Below are 17,331 nucleotides of genomic sequence, written 5' to 3'. Positions count from 1 at the left end.
TCTGTGTCTATATGTCAGGTCGGGTATCAGACGCCACCTCTCTAAGGACATTCCAGGCCCTCCAAGATATGGAGGCCTATCTCCCCCCACCACGTCAGTGGCAGACGCCCTCAGACATCGGTGCATTGGTGGTTCTTGGTGTCCGGGGATGGGCATTCAGGTACGCTCTGGCTCAGTCCCAGTGGCTGCTTGACGGGGTCTGGAGCCCTGGGCTCGCTCAGGCCCCTTCGGGGGTGGGGTGCCCTCAGCCTCTCGGCCTGGAGCTCGGTCACTCTGGCACAGCTGGCTGCTGGCGGAGCTCACGTGCACGTCACTGCAATTAGTCATTGGAATTATTTTGACACTGAACACTGAACAAAATTTTATTTATTTATTTTTTTTGAAAAACACATTCCTCATATCTGGGCTGGAGCCTATCCATGCTGTCGTAGGGGAAGAGGGGCGGTACACCACACTCGACAGTTGTAGGGCTAACACACAGACAACCAATCACACTGAGACCATATTTGCTTCCTCATGTATGTGTAAAAAATGATAGATGCAGCTAATCGTACACCAGGGGGTGCTGGAGAATAGGGTGATAAATACAGATTAATAACAGAGATAAAGAGAAACCAAATCATGGTGTCAGATTAATTTATTTTATCCAACACAAAAAAATCTTGTTCTCACAATCAAACAGAATAAAATGGGTGAATCATGCTGTAATACTTATCTTTTCAGAAACAGGCAAACTGTGACGACTAAACCAATGCGTCTCTAACTTTCTTTCTTTAGCATTTTATTAAAAAATAGGAAACTCTACAGTGATGTTAAGCTGTATTCAGCCCATGCGAGTATCAGTGCTGAAATCAGGGCTTGGCCCACAGTCAGGGTCGATGTCCATGATGTGGAATCCATGACGTATAGTAGGTGGACAATCCTCAGTGAGCTCAGCAAAATTCAGGAACATGTCTCTTATTCGTTGATTGTTAATGCACAGCGCCCCACCTCGCCTCTTATACTGGGTTTTAGCCCTGTTTACATCAGCTATACAGGTCCAGTGTTTGTTTTGGTTTTTGGTCACACACCACTTTGAATGGTCATTTTTAGGAGACCAACTACCCACACCTGTATTTGTATTGATATTTTGAATATTGTACACTCTGTGGTTGGGGTCTGAACAATAGGACAGGGCCCGTCCAGGCTGGCAGGCCCAGGTCTGCACAGCAACATCACTGTCAATTACTTGGGCAATGGTGAAGTAGAGGTCTCCAACTGCAAGAAACAACAAGAATCCTTTAATCCTGTCCAGTTCTTACAAACTGATTCTGATTAGTACTATTGAACAAATAAATAAATAAAACCAAACTGAAAAATCCCCACACAAGCCCCACACTGGTTTAATTTAAAAGGTTAGCCTTTAAGTTGGCACTCATATACATACAGACATCTCACCTGTTAAGTGTTCTGACTGTTGTTTAGCAATGCTGTAAAAGTTCTGATGTTCTTTTGACGTCAGCATTTGTAAGGTTCTGGGTGGGTTGGCTTGAACCCATTTTGTTGCATCTATGAGCTCTTGATGGAAATCATTTGGAATATCATAGTCAAAAGGAAAACCTCCGATGTACTGCAGGTGATTACCTGGAAATAGATCAAGGAGATCTTTACTGTGAGCTTTAGATCAACCTCTGGAGGTTAAATTGTGAAATGTATAGAATTTAAATTGTGCTTATTACCGATGTTTCTGAACTGGTTGTAGGGGAAAGTTACACAGATGAACGTCTGAGCATTTTGGAATCCGCTTTCAGGCCAGAACTTGTTTTGGTCTCTTCTGAAGGGGAATTGAGGCGTACTGTGTAAGAGCCAGACCCCATAATAGTCTTTTTCAACCATCAGAACCCCTGTGAACCGGAACAGTTACACAGCTGGTCATTAAACAGTAGAAGGTATACCCATTCATCAAATACTGTCCTCCTTGCTAGCCCACTCATGGATGACTCAACCAGTCAACAGACTTTGTTTCTAGTATTGTCCCTAAATGCATGCGCAGATGGCATGGAGCGGAGTGTGATAAGGACCCAAATGCAAGGCCCAAAATGTAGTCTTAACAAAAGGCAAGCTGTTTATTGGCGGAGCACAAACAAGGAAAGTGAAATGAAGATAACGATAAACAAACAGAGTAAAAACCAAACAATGGGCACATGGATGATACAGCAGAGGATTGGGAGAATGTCATGTGGTCAGATGAAACCAAAAGTAGAACTTTTTGGTATAAACTCAACTCGTCGTGTTTGGAGGAAGAAGAATACTGAGTTGCATCCCAAGAACACCATACCTACTGTGAAGCATGGGGGTGGAAACATCATGCTATGGGGCTGTTTTTCTGCCAAGGGGACAGGACGACTGATCCGTGTTAAGGACAGAATGAATGGGGCCAAGTATCGTGAGATTTTGAGCCAAAACCTCCTTCCATCAGTGAGAACTTTGAAGATGAAACGAGGCTGGGTCTTCCAACATGACAATGATCCAAAACACACCGCCCGGGCAACAAAGGAGTGGCTCCGTAAGAAGCATTTGAAAGTCCTGGAGTGGCCTAGCCAGTCTCCAGACCTCAACCCCATAGAAAATCTGTGGCGGGAGTTGAAAGTCCGTGTTGCTCGGCGACAGCCCCAAAACATCACTGCTCTTGAGAAGATCTGCATGGAGGAATGGGCCAAAATACCAGCTACTGTGTGTGCAAACCTGGTAAAGACCTATAGTAAACGTTTGACCTCTGTTATTGCCAACAAAGGTTATGTTACAAAGTATTGAGTTGTATTTTTGTTATTGACCAAATACTTATTTTCCACCCTGATTTACGAATAAATTCTTTACAAATCCTACCATGTGAATTCATGGATTTTTTTTCACATTCTGTCTCTCACAGTTGAAGTGTACCTCTGGTGCAAATTACTGACCTCTGTCATCATTTTAAGTGGGGGAACTTGCACAATCGGTGGCTGACTAAATACTTTTTTGCCCCACTGTAATGACACAGGGGAAGCAATACGAAACACGAAATGAGAGACTGTCAAAATAAAACAGGAAACACTAAGATGCAAACTATAACACACAACAAGACACGTAGCCAGGAGGAAGGAGCGCACATGAGAACAGGATTGACTTGAACCATAGTAACACAAAAATATATAAACTCAAAAGTTGAGTTCAACACCCATGTTACGAACTTGCATGTTCATGTGTTTGTTTTGTGCAGGTGTTATGTCTTTTTATGTTAATTTAGCTGTGTCAGGGCCCTGCTCCGATTGGTGCGTGGATACACTGCAACGACGTGACTGGTTCCAGCTGGAGGACCCGCCCATTAAAAGGAGGCTGGAGCGCTACAGCGGGACAGGTCTTCGCGTTTCTCCTCACGGCCCAGCAGTCTTCCTGTGGCAGCCGCTGGCTGCAGTGCGTTTGAAAGTTGTGGAAGTGGAGTGGGTAGGAGTGAGCTGCCGTTTCTTTTGATCACCCGTTTTTCTCCTGTTTTGAGTTAGTTAAGGAGGTCAGACTCTGTCTTTATTTTTGACTTTGTTTTGGTAAGGTCAGGGGTGCGGGATTTGTGTGGATTTGTTTTGTTTATTGTTTTGGCCCTGGCTCACCCTGAAGTGTTGACACTCCCGTTTTGGTTCCTTTTTTTTCACATTGTAAATAAATCACATTGAAACTAAAGGATTTGTTTCTTGTGGCTGCTTGGGTCTTGGGGGGAAGCGAGTGCCTCACTCATGTTATTGCCTGGCCCTAGACGGGGCGTAACAACCCAGAACCCTGACAACAGAGAAAACTAACAGGAGTAGCGAGATGAACACACAAACTGATAAACGGCTGAGGAATACGGGGACAATATAAACACTGAGGGGTGACAAGGGAAGTGGAAGCACATGAGAACACAGCAGGAATAAATTAGACATAAAGAGACAAGGGAAGCGAAACTAAACACACTGAATATAGGATGCAAAACTGTCAAAATAAAACATGAAACACACTGAGGCATAGACTAAGAAACATGAGCTTGACACAGAAACGTGTGTAAACCAACAGATACAAAAGATGAAACACAAAGAGAGGTAGGTAAGGGTAAGAAATACAGAGACACGACCTAAGACAGGGAGAGTGAGAGAGTGAGAAATACACACAGAGAGGGTGAAGGAGCTAAACATAGAAAAACATGACACAAGAGGAACCTCACAGACAAGCAACCAGTAACCTGAAATATAAATACAGAAGGAACTGAACTCAAGACTAAACTGTAAAACTTCAATATCTTGGTGTTCGCTCGCTCTGTGGTATAGTATCGCTTCTTGTTCCTGCTCAAACACAGTGGTGTTTCTGAGTAGCTTATTTGCTTAGCAGTTTAATTAACAACTTTTAAATACATTCTTTTTTTTCACAGTATAATAATCTTCACGTGCTTCATCCGAAGCACACTTTCTGTGTACTCACTACCTAATTTATAGCCAAAGTATTCACTCACTGTCTCTGTACTGTTTCGCTAGCTTAGCTCGTAGCCGACCCGTTAGCACCATGGCTACTTCACCTGTCCCTTCTGCACTTTCTTGCTCATTGTGTCAGATGTTTAGTTACTCCTCGGCCTCCTTTAGCAGTAATGATATCTGTAACAAATGTAGCATATTTGCAGCTCTGGAGGCCAGGATTACTGATCTGGAGACTCGGCTTTGCACCCTGCTCTCACCCTTAGCTAGCCAGGCCCCTGTAGCTGGTGCAGCCGAAGATAGTGTAGACCCCGCTAGCTGTTCCCCGGCAAATCCCAAGCAGCTGGGGAAAGACGGCGGCTGGGTAACGGTGAGGAGGAAGCGTAGTCCTAAACAGAAGCCCCAGGTACACCACCAACCCGTTCATGTGTCTAACCGTTTTTCCCCACTCGGCGACACACCCGCCGGGGGTCAAACTCTGGTAATTGGTGATTCTGTTCTCAGACATGTGAAGCTAGAGACACCGGCAACCATAGTCAATTGTCTTCCAGGGGCCAGAGCAGGCGACATTGAAGGAAATTTAAAACTGCTGGCTAAGGGTAAACGTAAATTCAATAAAATCATAATTCACGTCGGCAGTAATGACACCCGGTTACGCCAATCGGAGGTCACTAAAATCAATATTGAATCGGTGTGCAACTTTGCCAAAACAATGTCGGACTCTGTAGTTTTCTCTGGTCCCCTCCCCAATCAGACCAGGAGTGACATGTTTAGCCGCATGTTCTCCTTAAATTGCTGGCTGTCTGAGTGGTGTCCCAGAAACGATGTGGGCTTCATAGATAATTGGCAAACCTTCTGGAGGAAACCTGGTCTCGTTAGGAGAGACGGCATCCATCCCACTTTGGATGGAGCAGCTCTCATTTCTAGAAATATCGACAAATTTATTAAACCCCTCAAAACATGACTATCCAGAGTTGGGACCAGGAAGCAGAGTTGCAGTCTTACACGCCTCTCTGCAGCTTCTCTCCTCCTGCTACCCCCCCAAAAACCCATCTCCATAGAGACTGTGTCTGCTTCCAAAAAGACAAAAAACAAACTAAAAACCAGCAACAAACAACTTAAACATTTACAAAGAAAGAACAATACAGTATCCACATCTGAACCAAAGAGTAAAACAGTGAAATGTGGATTATTAAATATTAGGTCTCTCTCCTCCAAGTCTCTGTTAGTACATGACTTAATAATTGATCAACAAATTGATTTACTCTGCCTTACAGAAACCTGGTTGCAGCAGGATGATTATGTTAGTTTAAATGAATCAACACCCCCGAGTCATTCTAACTACCAGAAATCTCGAAGCACAGGTCGAGGGGGCGGTGTGGCTGCAATTTTTCACACCAGTCTATTAATTAATGAAAGACCAAGACAGACTTTTAATTCATTTGAAAGCCTGATGCTTAGCATTGTCCACCCCAGCTGTGAAACTCAGAAACCAGTCTTACTTGTTATCATCTATCGTCCACCTGGGCCTTACACAGAGTTTCTGTCTGATTTCTCAGACTTTATATCTAATTTAGTTCTGAGCTCAGATAAAATAATTATTGTGGGTGATTTTAACATCCATGTTGATGCTAAAAATGACAGCCTCAACATGGCATTTAATCTGTTGTTAGACTCAATTGGTTTCTCTCAAAATGTAAAAGAACCCACCCACCACTTTAATCACACTCTAGATCTTGTTTTAACATATGGCATAGAAACTGAACATTTAACAGTGTTTCCTGAAAACCCTCTCCTGTCTGATCATTTCTTGATAACATTTACATTTACAATAATTGATTACGCAGCAGTGGAGAGTGGACTTTATCAAAGTAGATGTCTTTCTGAAAGTGCTGTAACTAAGTTTAAGAATATAATCCAGCCACTGTTATCATCGTCAATGCCCTGTACCAACACAGAGCAGAGCAGCTTTCTGAACGCTACCCCAACAGAGGTCGATTATCTTGTTAATAATTTCACCTCCTCACTACGTACGACTCTGGATACTGTAGCTCCAGTGAAAACTAAGGTCTCTAATCAGAAGTACCTGACCCCGTGGTATAATTCTCAAACACGTACCCTAAAGCAGATGACTCGTAATCTGGAGAGGAAATGGCGTGTCACAAATTTAGAGGATCATCATTTAGCCTGGAGAAATAGTTTGTTGCTTTATAAGAAAGCCCTCCGCAAAGCCAGAACAGCTTACTACTCATCACTGATTGAAGAAAATAAGAACAACCCCAGGTTTCTCTTCAGCACTGTAGCCAGGCTGACAAAAAGTCAGAGCTCTTTTGAGCCAACCATCCCTTTAACGTTAACTAGTGATGACTTCATGAACTTCTTCACAAATAAAATTTTTATCATTAGAGAAAAAATTACCAATAATCATCCCACAGATGTAATATTATCTACAGCTACTCTTAGTACCATTGATGTTAAGTTAGACTCTTTTTCTCCAATCGATCTTTCTGAGTTAACTTCAATAATTACTTCCTCCAAACCATCAACGTGTCTTTTAGACCCCATTCCTACAAAACTGCTCAAAGAAGTCCTGCCATTGATTAATTCTTCGATCTTATATATGATCAACCTATCTCTAATAATCGGCTATGTACCACAGGCCTTCAAGGTGGCTGCAGTTAAACCTTTACTCAAAAAGCCATCTCTAGACCCAGCAGTCTTAGCTAATTATAGGCCAATCTCCAACCTTCCTTTCATATCAAAAATCCTTGAAAGAGTAGTTGTCAAACAGCTAACAGATCATCTGCAGAGGAATGGTTTATTTGAAGAGTTTCAGTCAGGTTTCAGAGTTCATCACAGCACAGAAACAGCTTTAGTGAAGGTTACAAATGATCTTCTTATGGCCTCTGACAGTGGACTCATCTCTGTGCTTGTCCTTCTTGACCTTAGTGCAGCATTCGATACTGTTGACCATAATATCCTATTACAGCGATTAGAACATGCTGTAGGTATTACAGGTACTGCACTGCAGTGGTTTGTATCATATCTATCTAATAGACTCCAGTTTGTGCATGTAAATGGAGAGTCCTCTTCACACACTGAGGTTAATTATGGAGTTCCACAGGGTTCAGTGCTAGGACCAATTCTGTTTACATCATACATGCTTCCCCTAGGCAGCATCATTAGAAGACATAGCATACATTTTCACTGCTATGCAGATGACACCCAGCTCTATCTGTCCATGAAGCCAGATAACACACACCAATTAGTTAAACTGCAGGAATGTCTTAAAGACATAAAGACCTGGATGGCCACTAACTTTCTGCTTCTTAACTCAGATAAAACTGAGGTCATTGTACTCGGCGCTGAAAAGCTTAGAAATATGGTATCTAACCAGATTCTTACTCTGGATGGCATTACCTTGGCCTCCAGTAACACTGTGAGGAACCTTGGAGTCATTTTTGACCAGGATATGTCCTTTAACGCACATATTAAACAAATATGTAAGACTGCGTTCTTCCATTTGCGCAACATCTCTAAAATTAGAAATATCCTGTCTCAGAGTGACGCTGAAAAACTAGTTCATGCATTTATTACTTCCAGGCTGGACTACTGCAATTCATTATTATCAGGATGTCCAAAAAACTCACTGAAAAGCCTTCAGCTAATCCAAAATGCTGCAGCAAGAGTACTGACAGGGACTAGAAAGAGAGAGCATGTTTCTCCTGTTTTGGCTTCCCTTCATTGGCTTCCTGTTAAATCCAGAATTGAATTCAAAATCCTGCTCCTCACATACAAGGTCTTAAATAATCAGGCCCCATCTTATCTTAATGACCTTGTAGTACCATATCACCCTATTAGAGCACTTCGCTCCCGCTCTGCAGGCCTACTTGTTGTTTCTAGAGTATTTAAAAGTAGAATGGGAGGGAGAGCCTTCAGTTTTCAGGCCCCTCTTCTGTGGAACCAGCTTCCAGTTTGGATTCAGGAGACAGACACTATCTCTACTTTTAAGATTAGGCTTAAAACTTTCCTTTTTGCTAAGGCATATAGTTAGGGCTGGACCAGGTGACCCTGAATCCTCCCTTAGTTATGCTGCAATAGATGTAGGCTGCCGGGGGATTCCCATGATGCATTGAGTTTTTCCTTTCCAGTCACCTTTCTCACTCACTATGTGTTAACAGACCTCTCTGTATTGAATCATATCTGTTATTAATCTCTGTCTCTCTTCCACAGCATGTCTTTCATCCTGTCTTCCTTCTCTCACCCCAACCGGTCGCAGCAGATGGCTGCCCCTCCCTGAGCCTGGTTCTGCCGGAGGTTTCTTCCTGTTAAAAGGGAGTTTTTCCTTCCCACTGTCGCCAAAGTGCTTGCTCATAGGGGGTCATATGATTGTTGGGTTTTTCTCTGTATCTATGAAGCGCCTTGAGGCGACTTTTGTTGTGATTTGGCGCTATATAAATAAAATTGAATTGAATTGAATTGAATCTTCACAATATCACCAAAAGAATGACAATAACATGATCAACTAAAAATGCTCAACAGACCCAGAACCATGGCAAGTATTTCCCTTATATGATGGACTCTCAACAGTGTGTTCTTAGTGAAAAGATACAATCTCTAGCTTTAATTACCTTTACTGTGGCCAAAAAGGTCAGTGTTGGCACTACATCCTGGAGGCTGATCGCTGTAACTGAGGAATCCAAAGTTTCGTGGCTGCAAATGATGCAAAAAAAGCTACATGAACACTTTGTAAGTAAACATACAGAGCAGGCCTACATGACAACACAGTCTCACAGCAGAAACACTCATGACATTCAACCTATTAATTCCAGCTTCTAGACAGAGATTTTGTCTGTTTTTCAGGTAATCTGCCTGGTTAGGTTTAAGCAACAAGGCTGTTTGGTAGTTTTAGATTTGGGTTAAAATGCAACAGTTGCCACTTTTTAAAGCTCCATTTTCTTGGCTGCCATTGTGACACATCCTCTCTGAAAAGTCTTAGCAACACATGTTGCAGAGACAAAATTATACTTATTTTTGAAACAGATTAGTATTCAATTTGTGGTAACTGGTAACTTGGTTTTTGTCTTTTATGTTGTAAGGAGAAAAACCTCAGGAAAGCAAAGAATCACGGGCCCAGAGTTAATTCATGTACATGGACGATTCCTGTGCAGGAATGCGCGCCAGGCATCTGGTCAAACTTTATTACATACTGTCCTACTCACGTAACACTCATGGGTGGAGTAAATAATCAGCCCCATCTTATCTTAATGACCTTGTAGTACCATATCACCCTATTAGAGCACTTCGCTCCCGCTCTCTAGGCTTCAAACTTTCCTTTTTGCTAAAGCATATAGTTAGGGCTGGACCAGGTGACCCTGAATCCTCCCTTAGTTATGCTGCAATAGACGTAGGCTGCCGGGGATTCCCATGATGCATTGAGTTTTTCCTTTCCAGTCACCTTTCTCACTCACTATGTGTTAACAGACCTCTCTGCATTGAATCATATCTGTTATTAACCTCTGTCTCTCTTCCACAGCATGTCTTTATCCTGTCTTCCTTCTCTCACCCCAACCAATCACAGCAGATGGCCCCGCCCCTCCCTGAGCCTGGTTCTGCCGGAGGTTTCTTCCTGTTAAAAGGGAGTTTTTCCTTCCCACTGTCGCCAAAGTGCTGCTCATAGGGGGTCTTATGATTGTTGGGTTTTTCTCTGTATCTATGAAGCGCCTTGAGGAGACTTTTGTTGTGATTTGGCGCTATATAAATAAAATAAAGAAAGAAGAATAAAGAAGAGTACAAGTTAGGAAAAAACAACTTCTTATCTGGTGATTGCATACGAGGCTGCACAGGATGCAGCCTTGCAAGACGAAGATGGACAAGTTGATTAACGATCTTGTAGTGGGTTAGAACAATACATGTGGGTGTTGTCTAAACTTGAGCAACTTCCTCATGTGATCACTTTGTTCCAGCTAAAGAATTTGCTGACACGCTATGTACAGGCATTACTACAAAATTCAAATAAGGCTAAACATGAAGGTAATAAGGTAAAATCTTTTGACATATGTGTTTAACCAACCAAAGACTCTCACCATGTCTTTAACTGACTTCAAGATTGGCCTCAGCGTGTTGCCCAAGGCAGCAGAAGAATCGATGAGGTTCTTATAGTTAGTTGTACCGGGTACCATATCCACTCCTTGTGTTGAATCGATGTAAATGTATTTTATCTCCCTTTTATATATTTTTTTTTGAGGATTTTGAGGATCTGGGATCTTCTCTCCTGGTGCCTTATATAAGATGTACCTGATCACAAAGAGAAATAAAATGTAAAAAGAGACAAAAGGATAAATGTTAGCCTGACTGACTCCCACTAAAAACATTTGGTTAAAACCAGTGTAGGGACTAACGCGTTATTAAGTAACACGTTACAGTAACTACGTTATTATTGTGGTAACGAGCACGGTAACTAGTTATTATGCCAAAATCAGGAACACGTTAATCGTTACTGGGATTTAGATAGGCTCGTTACTCGTTACTTTGTGTGGTGGCATCGCGGAGCTTCCACAGATTCAGTAACGTTAGCAAGTGGTGGAGGCAGCAGGTGGAGGAGAGAAAGGGGACGTAGAAGGAAAAGAGACCCGAGGCGACCGCCGGTCCAAGTGTGAACTGAACTTCAGGTAAGAAGTTATGACCTGCAGTCTATCTGGGTCAGATATAAACCAAGTTTAGGTGGAGTTTATTTTCATTATTCTGACTTTTTCCGTACTGTGTACTAGCTAGCATGACGGAGTTTCTATACAGCTGGGTGGTGCTATGATGTTACTGATGTTGAACTTTATTTTATTCATAAGTTATTAGAGTTGCCAACCGTCCCGTCTGGTATTCAGGGAAAATATTACGCGTTTCTTATTGAGATGAAAAGGAACAGTTTGTCCCGTAATTCAGCTACAATGAAAAAGACACAAAGCTGGAGTTATTCTGTGTCTTTGCTGCACAGCTGCCTCTTCTTCTTTCATTCTCCCCCCTCCCTCTCCTGTTTCTACTTCAATCATGAAACTGATCAATGATCAGCTGATCGGCTCTCTTGTTTGTTTATCTTTGCGCCAGAAACAGGAAACCAGCCAATGTCGCGCTAAACAACAGCAGCACGTTTAAGCTTGATCAGCTGTTGTTAGAATTTATTTAATATTAATTTCTAGTATCAGCTGATGTTTGCTGGAGCCACAGCTGTAAAGCTGCTGGTCATGATGGTTTGGTTATCTGGTGAGAGGGAAACATGAAGATGAAACCAGGAGATGTCCTTACTGAATCATCAGAGCTGAACAGGTGATGGAGAAACAGGTTTACCTTTTAGGTGACATGAATGAGTTGAAGTTATGAACTGTTTCTGAGAGACAAATAACACCAGGATCCTTTTCTAAGCAGCTGACAGCTGGTAACTGTGCAGGGGCGGGTCTAGCAAAGTGTTGCCAGGGGGGCAGGTAGGGCATTAACAGGGAGAGGGGGGCACAAAGAAATACTTTTCTTTCTTATTCTCATTTAAAATGTCTAGCTTTTAATAAATAATTATCTGAATCTTACAACAAACGATTGATAGATTGATGCATATACACCATCAAAACAGTGAACATCACTGTCACAACAGCGTTTATTTTCATTCAAAAGCTTTATGATTTTTGCTATAATGGTGGGCCGGTCTCTAGTCAAAATGCCCGGGCAAATTTTTTGTCCCCGTCCAGCCCTGTATGCAGCTCATCTGCAGTCTGCTGTTACCTACATCTTCATATTCAGAAGGCAGAATTTCTGAGTTCTGAGTACAATCAAAGCACCACGACTGCAGTTTTTCTGTTGGATGTAAAAGCACACATGACGCTGTGACGTAGGCTAGAATCATGGCAGCGGTCAATGATGGTCCAGGCGTGGGATTTCTCTCGTGGAAATATGCACATTATATTTTCCTTTCTATTGGTAGGTGGCACAGTGCACTGAGGCAAGTAAGCAAGCTAGAAGACTGGCAAAGTTATGGAAGCAACACATTAACAAGAGAATTCTGAGTAAAACCAAAGTTACTTTCCCTAGTAACTAGTTACTTTGAAAGTAACGAGTAACTTGAAGTAACTGAGTTACTTTTGATAGAAGTAACTAGTAATGTAACTAAGTTACTATTTTAAAGTAACTTACCCAACACTGGTTAAAACCCTTTCTTTGATGCCCAGGGGACACCCTTAGCATAATTTTCCAACAGAGTTGTCACTGAGAGGCAGGTAAAGTGACAAACAGCACAGTCATATAACCTTTAACCAGAGTAAAAGAGTTGGTTCTTTGTTGTTGTTTTTTGCACTTGTTTGCATTTTGATTTTAAATTTTCATCTCTACCTCTGCTGTTAGTGTTTAGTTTTAAAATGTTAAAAAACCCACTCACATTAAGCACTCATGTCTGTTTCACTCCTCCTATTGCTCTCTAGTGTACTGTTCTACACATTAAAAATGAGGATGAAAGAATGCCTGCTGTTGTACAGTGTTAATAAAAACAGGTTTCACTGAGACTCAGTATGTGACAAGTTAAGAGTGAGACACGATTAGTTAATTGCTGTCTTAGAAAGGATTTTAATAAAAGTGTTTCCTCACCAGTCTACCTCACGATCATTGTTATCCCTGCAGGTCACTATGGCCTCAGATCCCAAAAAGAACAGAGTGAGGGTCAGCACGAGCCTCCACATCGTAAAACAGCCACAGCACATTGACCTGCTTTATGTTGGCACCTTCCAGGAACAGTTTATTTGCCTAAATTATAAAATTTCAGGAGGTTAAAAAACATATTTTATAGTATTGCTGACATCCTTTTTATGAATGACTCAATCAATCAATCAATCAATCAATATATATATATATATATATATATACACACACACACACACATATCTATATATATCTATCTATCTATATATATATATATATATATATATGTATACATACAGTGGGGCAAAAAAGTATTTAGTCAGCCACCGATTGTGCAAGTTCCCCCACTTAAAATGATGACAGAGGTCAGTAATTTGCACCAGAGGTACACTTCAACTGTGAGAGACAGAATGTGAAAAAAAAATCCATGAATTCACATGGTAGGATTTGTAAAGAATTTATTCGTAAATCAGGGTGGAAAATAAGTATTTGGTCAATAACAAAAATACAACTCAATACTTTGTAACATAACCTTTGTTGGCAATAACAGAGGTCAAACGTTTACTATAGGTCTTTACCAGGTTTGCACACACAGTAGCTGGTATTTTGGCCCATTCCTCCATGCAGATCTTCTCAAGAGCAGTGATGTTTTGGGGCTGTCGCCGAGCAACACGGACTTTCAACTCCCGCCACAGATTTTCTATGGGGTTGAGGTCTGGAGACTGGCTAGGCCACTCCAGGACTTTCAAATGCTTCTTACGGAGCCACTCCTTTGTTGCCCGGGCGGTGTGTTTTGGATCATTGTCATGTTGGAAGACCCAGCCTCGTTTCATCTTCAAAGTTCTCACTGATGGAAGGAGGTTTTGGCTCAAAATCTCACGATACTTGGCCCCATTCATTCTGTCCTTAACACGGATCAGTCGTCCTGTCCCCTTGGCAGAAAAACAGCCCCATAGCATGATGTTTCCACCCCCATGCTTCACAGTAGGTATGGTGTTCTTGGGATGCAACTCAGTATTCTTCTTCCTCCAAACACGACGAGTTGAGTTTATACCAAAAAGTTCTACTTTGGTTTCATCTGACCACATGACATTCTCCCAATCCTCTGCTGTATCATCCATGTGCTCTCTGGCAAACTTCAGACGGGCCTGGACATGCACTGGCTTCAGCAGCGGAACACGTCTGGCACTGCGGGATTTGATTCCCTGCCGTTGTAGTGTGTTACTGATGGTGACCTTTGTTACTTTGGTCCCAGCTCTCTGCAGGTCATTCACCAGGTCCCCCCGTGTGGTTCTGGGATCTTTGCTCACCGTTCTCATGATCATTTTGACCCCACGGGATGAGATCTTGCGTGGAGCCCCAGATCGAGGGAGATTATCAGTGGTCTTGTATGTCTTCCATTTTCTGATGATTGCTCCCACAGTTGATTTTTTCACACCAAGCTGCTTGCCTATTGTAGATTCACTCTTCCCAGTCTGGTGCAGGTCTACAATTCTTTTCCTGGTGTCCTTCGAAAGCTCTTTGGTCTTGGCCATGGCGGAGTTTGGAGTCTGACTGGTTGAGGCTGTGGACAGGTGTCTTTTATACAGATGATGAGGTCAAACAGGTGCCATTCATACAGGTAACGAGTGGGGGACAGAAAAGCTTCTTACAGAAGACGTTACAGGTCTGTGAGAGCCAGGGATTTTCCTTGTTTGAGGTGACCAAATACTTATTTTCCACCCTGATTTACGAATAAATTCTTTACAAATCCTACCATGTGAATTCATGGATTTTTTTTTCACATTCTGTCTCTCACAGTTGAAGTGTACCTCTGGTGCAAATTACTGACCTCTGTCATCATTTTAAGTGGGGGAACTTGCACAATCGGTGGCTGACTAAATACTTTTTTGCCCCACTGTATATATATATGTGGACTGATTCTTGTATAGTGCATACTCTCCCTGAGTACTCAAAGCACTGTATACAACATGCCTCATTCACCCATTCACACCCACTCATACAAGCACTTCTAAACTCAAGTGCAACTAATAAACATAAACATTAACGTTGGGGTTAATATTTTGACCAAGGATATTTGGCATGCAGACTGGGGGAGCCAGGAATCAAACCATCAACCTTCCAAGCAGTAGCTGATCTGCTCTACCACCTGAGACACAGCCACCCCATATTTTTAATAAGCTTTGGTGTGCAGACTGCACATACTGGGATACATGCACAGTGTTTCTTTTGGGCTAAAGCCCTTTTAATTACTCAGCCTTTTCCCTCCCTGTCAGCACATCAGGAGCAGTGAAGCTTCTTACCTTCCACCGCTTCAGTCGTCTCAGTATTTCTGACAGAGCGTGGTTTTCACCTCAGATCTATCCACCTCTTTGTGTATTTGTCTCTTCCCCCTCACTTAAATCCTCTCCAGCAGGCTGCTGATCGGAGGTTTGACGGAGTTTCCATTTATGGTCATTTAACCTTGTGAAGAAACTAAATGCTGTTTGATTTTCAGCAGTCAGCATGAATCTGTACTTTGTGCCTCACAAACAGAATAAACTGAACTAAAGTGCAGTATTTATTTGCTTTGGAGCTTGTTTTTATCTCTATACATGTACGGCATAGAGACTGTTTGAGAATTAAAGCTCGGACCAAAGGAGGTCCCAATTTAAACTCACACTCCCACCACCTCTCGCTGCACTTTTAATGCATTCATGCAGTTTATGTGCTGACTTCCATCACGGTCTGTGACGCCTGCAGCCACTGTCTTTACTAGGGATGGGTATCGAAAACCGGTTCTTGTTGAGAACCGGTTCCCACTGTTTCAATTCCTTGGAATTGTTTGCCATTTTTGCAAACGATTCCAGTCGCCCCGAATGACGTCACCATGTTGCGGAGCGTCACTTACCTGGCAGGAAACACGGCGCCTAAGCGGCTCAAACGCTCAAAAGTTTGGTTATACTTTACGAGAACGGATGACAACAGGGCAACTTGCAATACTTGCAAAGCAGATATTTCACTTAAGTTACTTGAAGACGTTTCACCTTCATCTGAGAAGCTTCTTCAGTTCTAAGGTCAAATGGTGGAGAGTCCCAGATATAACCCTAGTGGGAGTTTCCCCCCACAGAGGGACAAAAGGACCCCCTGATGATCCTCTAATCGCCTGAGCCAAGGTGTGGAACTGGGTGTGGGTCCCAATCAGCCAGAGTTTCGGGTGAGCTCATTGTGAAACCTGGCCCCACCTTATCATGCGAATTCCTGAGGTCAGATGGCCCAGGATGTGAGTGGGCGTTAAGGCGTCTGGGGAGGGAACTCAAAACTGGATTATAGATGGCAGAGAGTTGGTGTCGTAAACCACCGCCTCTGTTCAAAGATGGTCGCTCACAGTGGACATAGATGCTTCTTTCACTCCTCTTTCAAACCATCTGTCTTCTCTGTCCAAAATGTGAACATTGGCATCCTCGAAAGAGTGACCTTTGACCTTTAGATGCAGATGGACAGCTGAGTCTTGTCCTGTGGAGGTCGCTCTTCTGTGTTGTGCCATGCGCTTGTGAAGTGGCTGTTTGGTCTCTCCAATGTAGAGGTCTGGGCATTCCTCGCTGCTGTACAGCAAACACCACATTGTTAAGTCTGTGTTTTGGCGTTTTGTCTTTCGGGTGAACCAGATTTTGTCTGAGTGTGTTGCTGGGTCTGAAGTACACCGGGATGTCATGCTTGGAGAAAACCCTCCTGAGTTTCTCTGATACACCGGCTACATAGGGCATGACAATGTTGTTGCGTCTGTCCTTCTTATCCTCCCTCGCTGGTGTCTGATCTTCTTTTCTGTGCTGGTCCGTGTGTGGTCCGGACCAGTACCTCCTGTTTGACTCCCATCACCCTCTGGAGCACAGACTTGGAGTAATTAGGACCCTACACCACCGGGCAGAACATGTTCCCTCTAAGCCTGAAGGGAAAAAGAAGGAACACACACATGTAAAGGAAGCACTCAAAACGTGCGGCTATCCTAAATGGGCGTTCTTAAAGTCAGCAAAGAGGCACAGAGAGTACCTCGGGGCAGACGGTGATGGCTAAGCTTTGTTTACATGTGAACCACAGCTCGATAAAATACCGGCTGTATCCCAATTCAGGGTCTGCAGCCTTAAAGTACGCAGCCTCAACGGTCCTCAAGGGTCGCGTACTCAAAGACCGCTAAGGCCGGAAGTGTGAGGCTTGTGAAATGGGA

The 17,331-nt window shown here is 42.9% G+C and overlaps 1 protein-coding gene across 1 annotated transcript; it reads right to left on the bottom strand.

Moving 5' to 3' along the window:
* Window positions 1-625: 625 nt before the first annotated feature.
* LOC148094718 (plancitoxin-1-like) lies at window positions 626-15,492 on the bottom strand. Its single transcript, XM_087837362.1, has 7 exons — window positions 15,431-15,492; window positions 13,077-13,232; window positions 10,541-10,751; window positions 9,086-9,167; window positions 1,719-1,883; window positions 1,438-1,623; window positions 626-1,257 (listed from the first exon to the last, which is right to left on the bottom strand). The coding sequence occupies exons 2-7, from the start codon at window positions 13,187-13,189 to the stop codon at window positions 824-826; spliced, it is 1,191 nt and encodes a 396-aa protein (XP_087693488.1). The 5' UTR covers window positions 13,190-13,232; window positions 15,431-15,492; the 3' UTR covers window positions 626-823.
* Between the last annotated feature and the right edge of the window lie 1,839 nt (window positions 15,493-17,331).

The sequence above is a fragment of the Neolamprologus brichardi genome, unplaced genomic scaffold (assembly GCF_056152115.1).
Source record: "Neolamprologus brichardi isolate AB-2024 unplaced genomic scaffold, ASM5615211v1 NODE_ptg000031l+_length_7269946_cov_1, whole genome shotgun sequence".
NCBI classification, from domain to species: Eukaryota; Metazoa; Chordata; class Actinopteri; order Cichliformes; family Cichlidae; genus Neolamprologus; species Neolamprologus brichardi.
The sequence above is the reverse complement of the archived record's forward strand: the minus strand, read 5'-3'. Positions and strand labels throughout refer to the sequence as shown.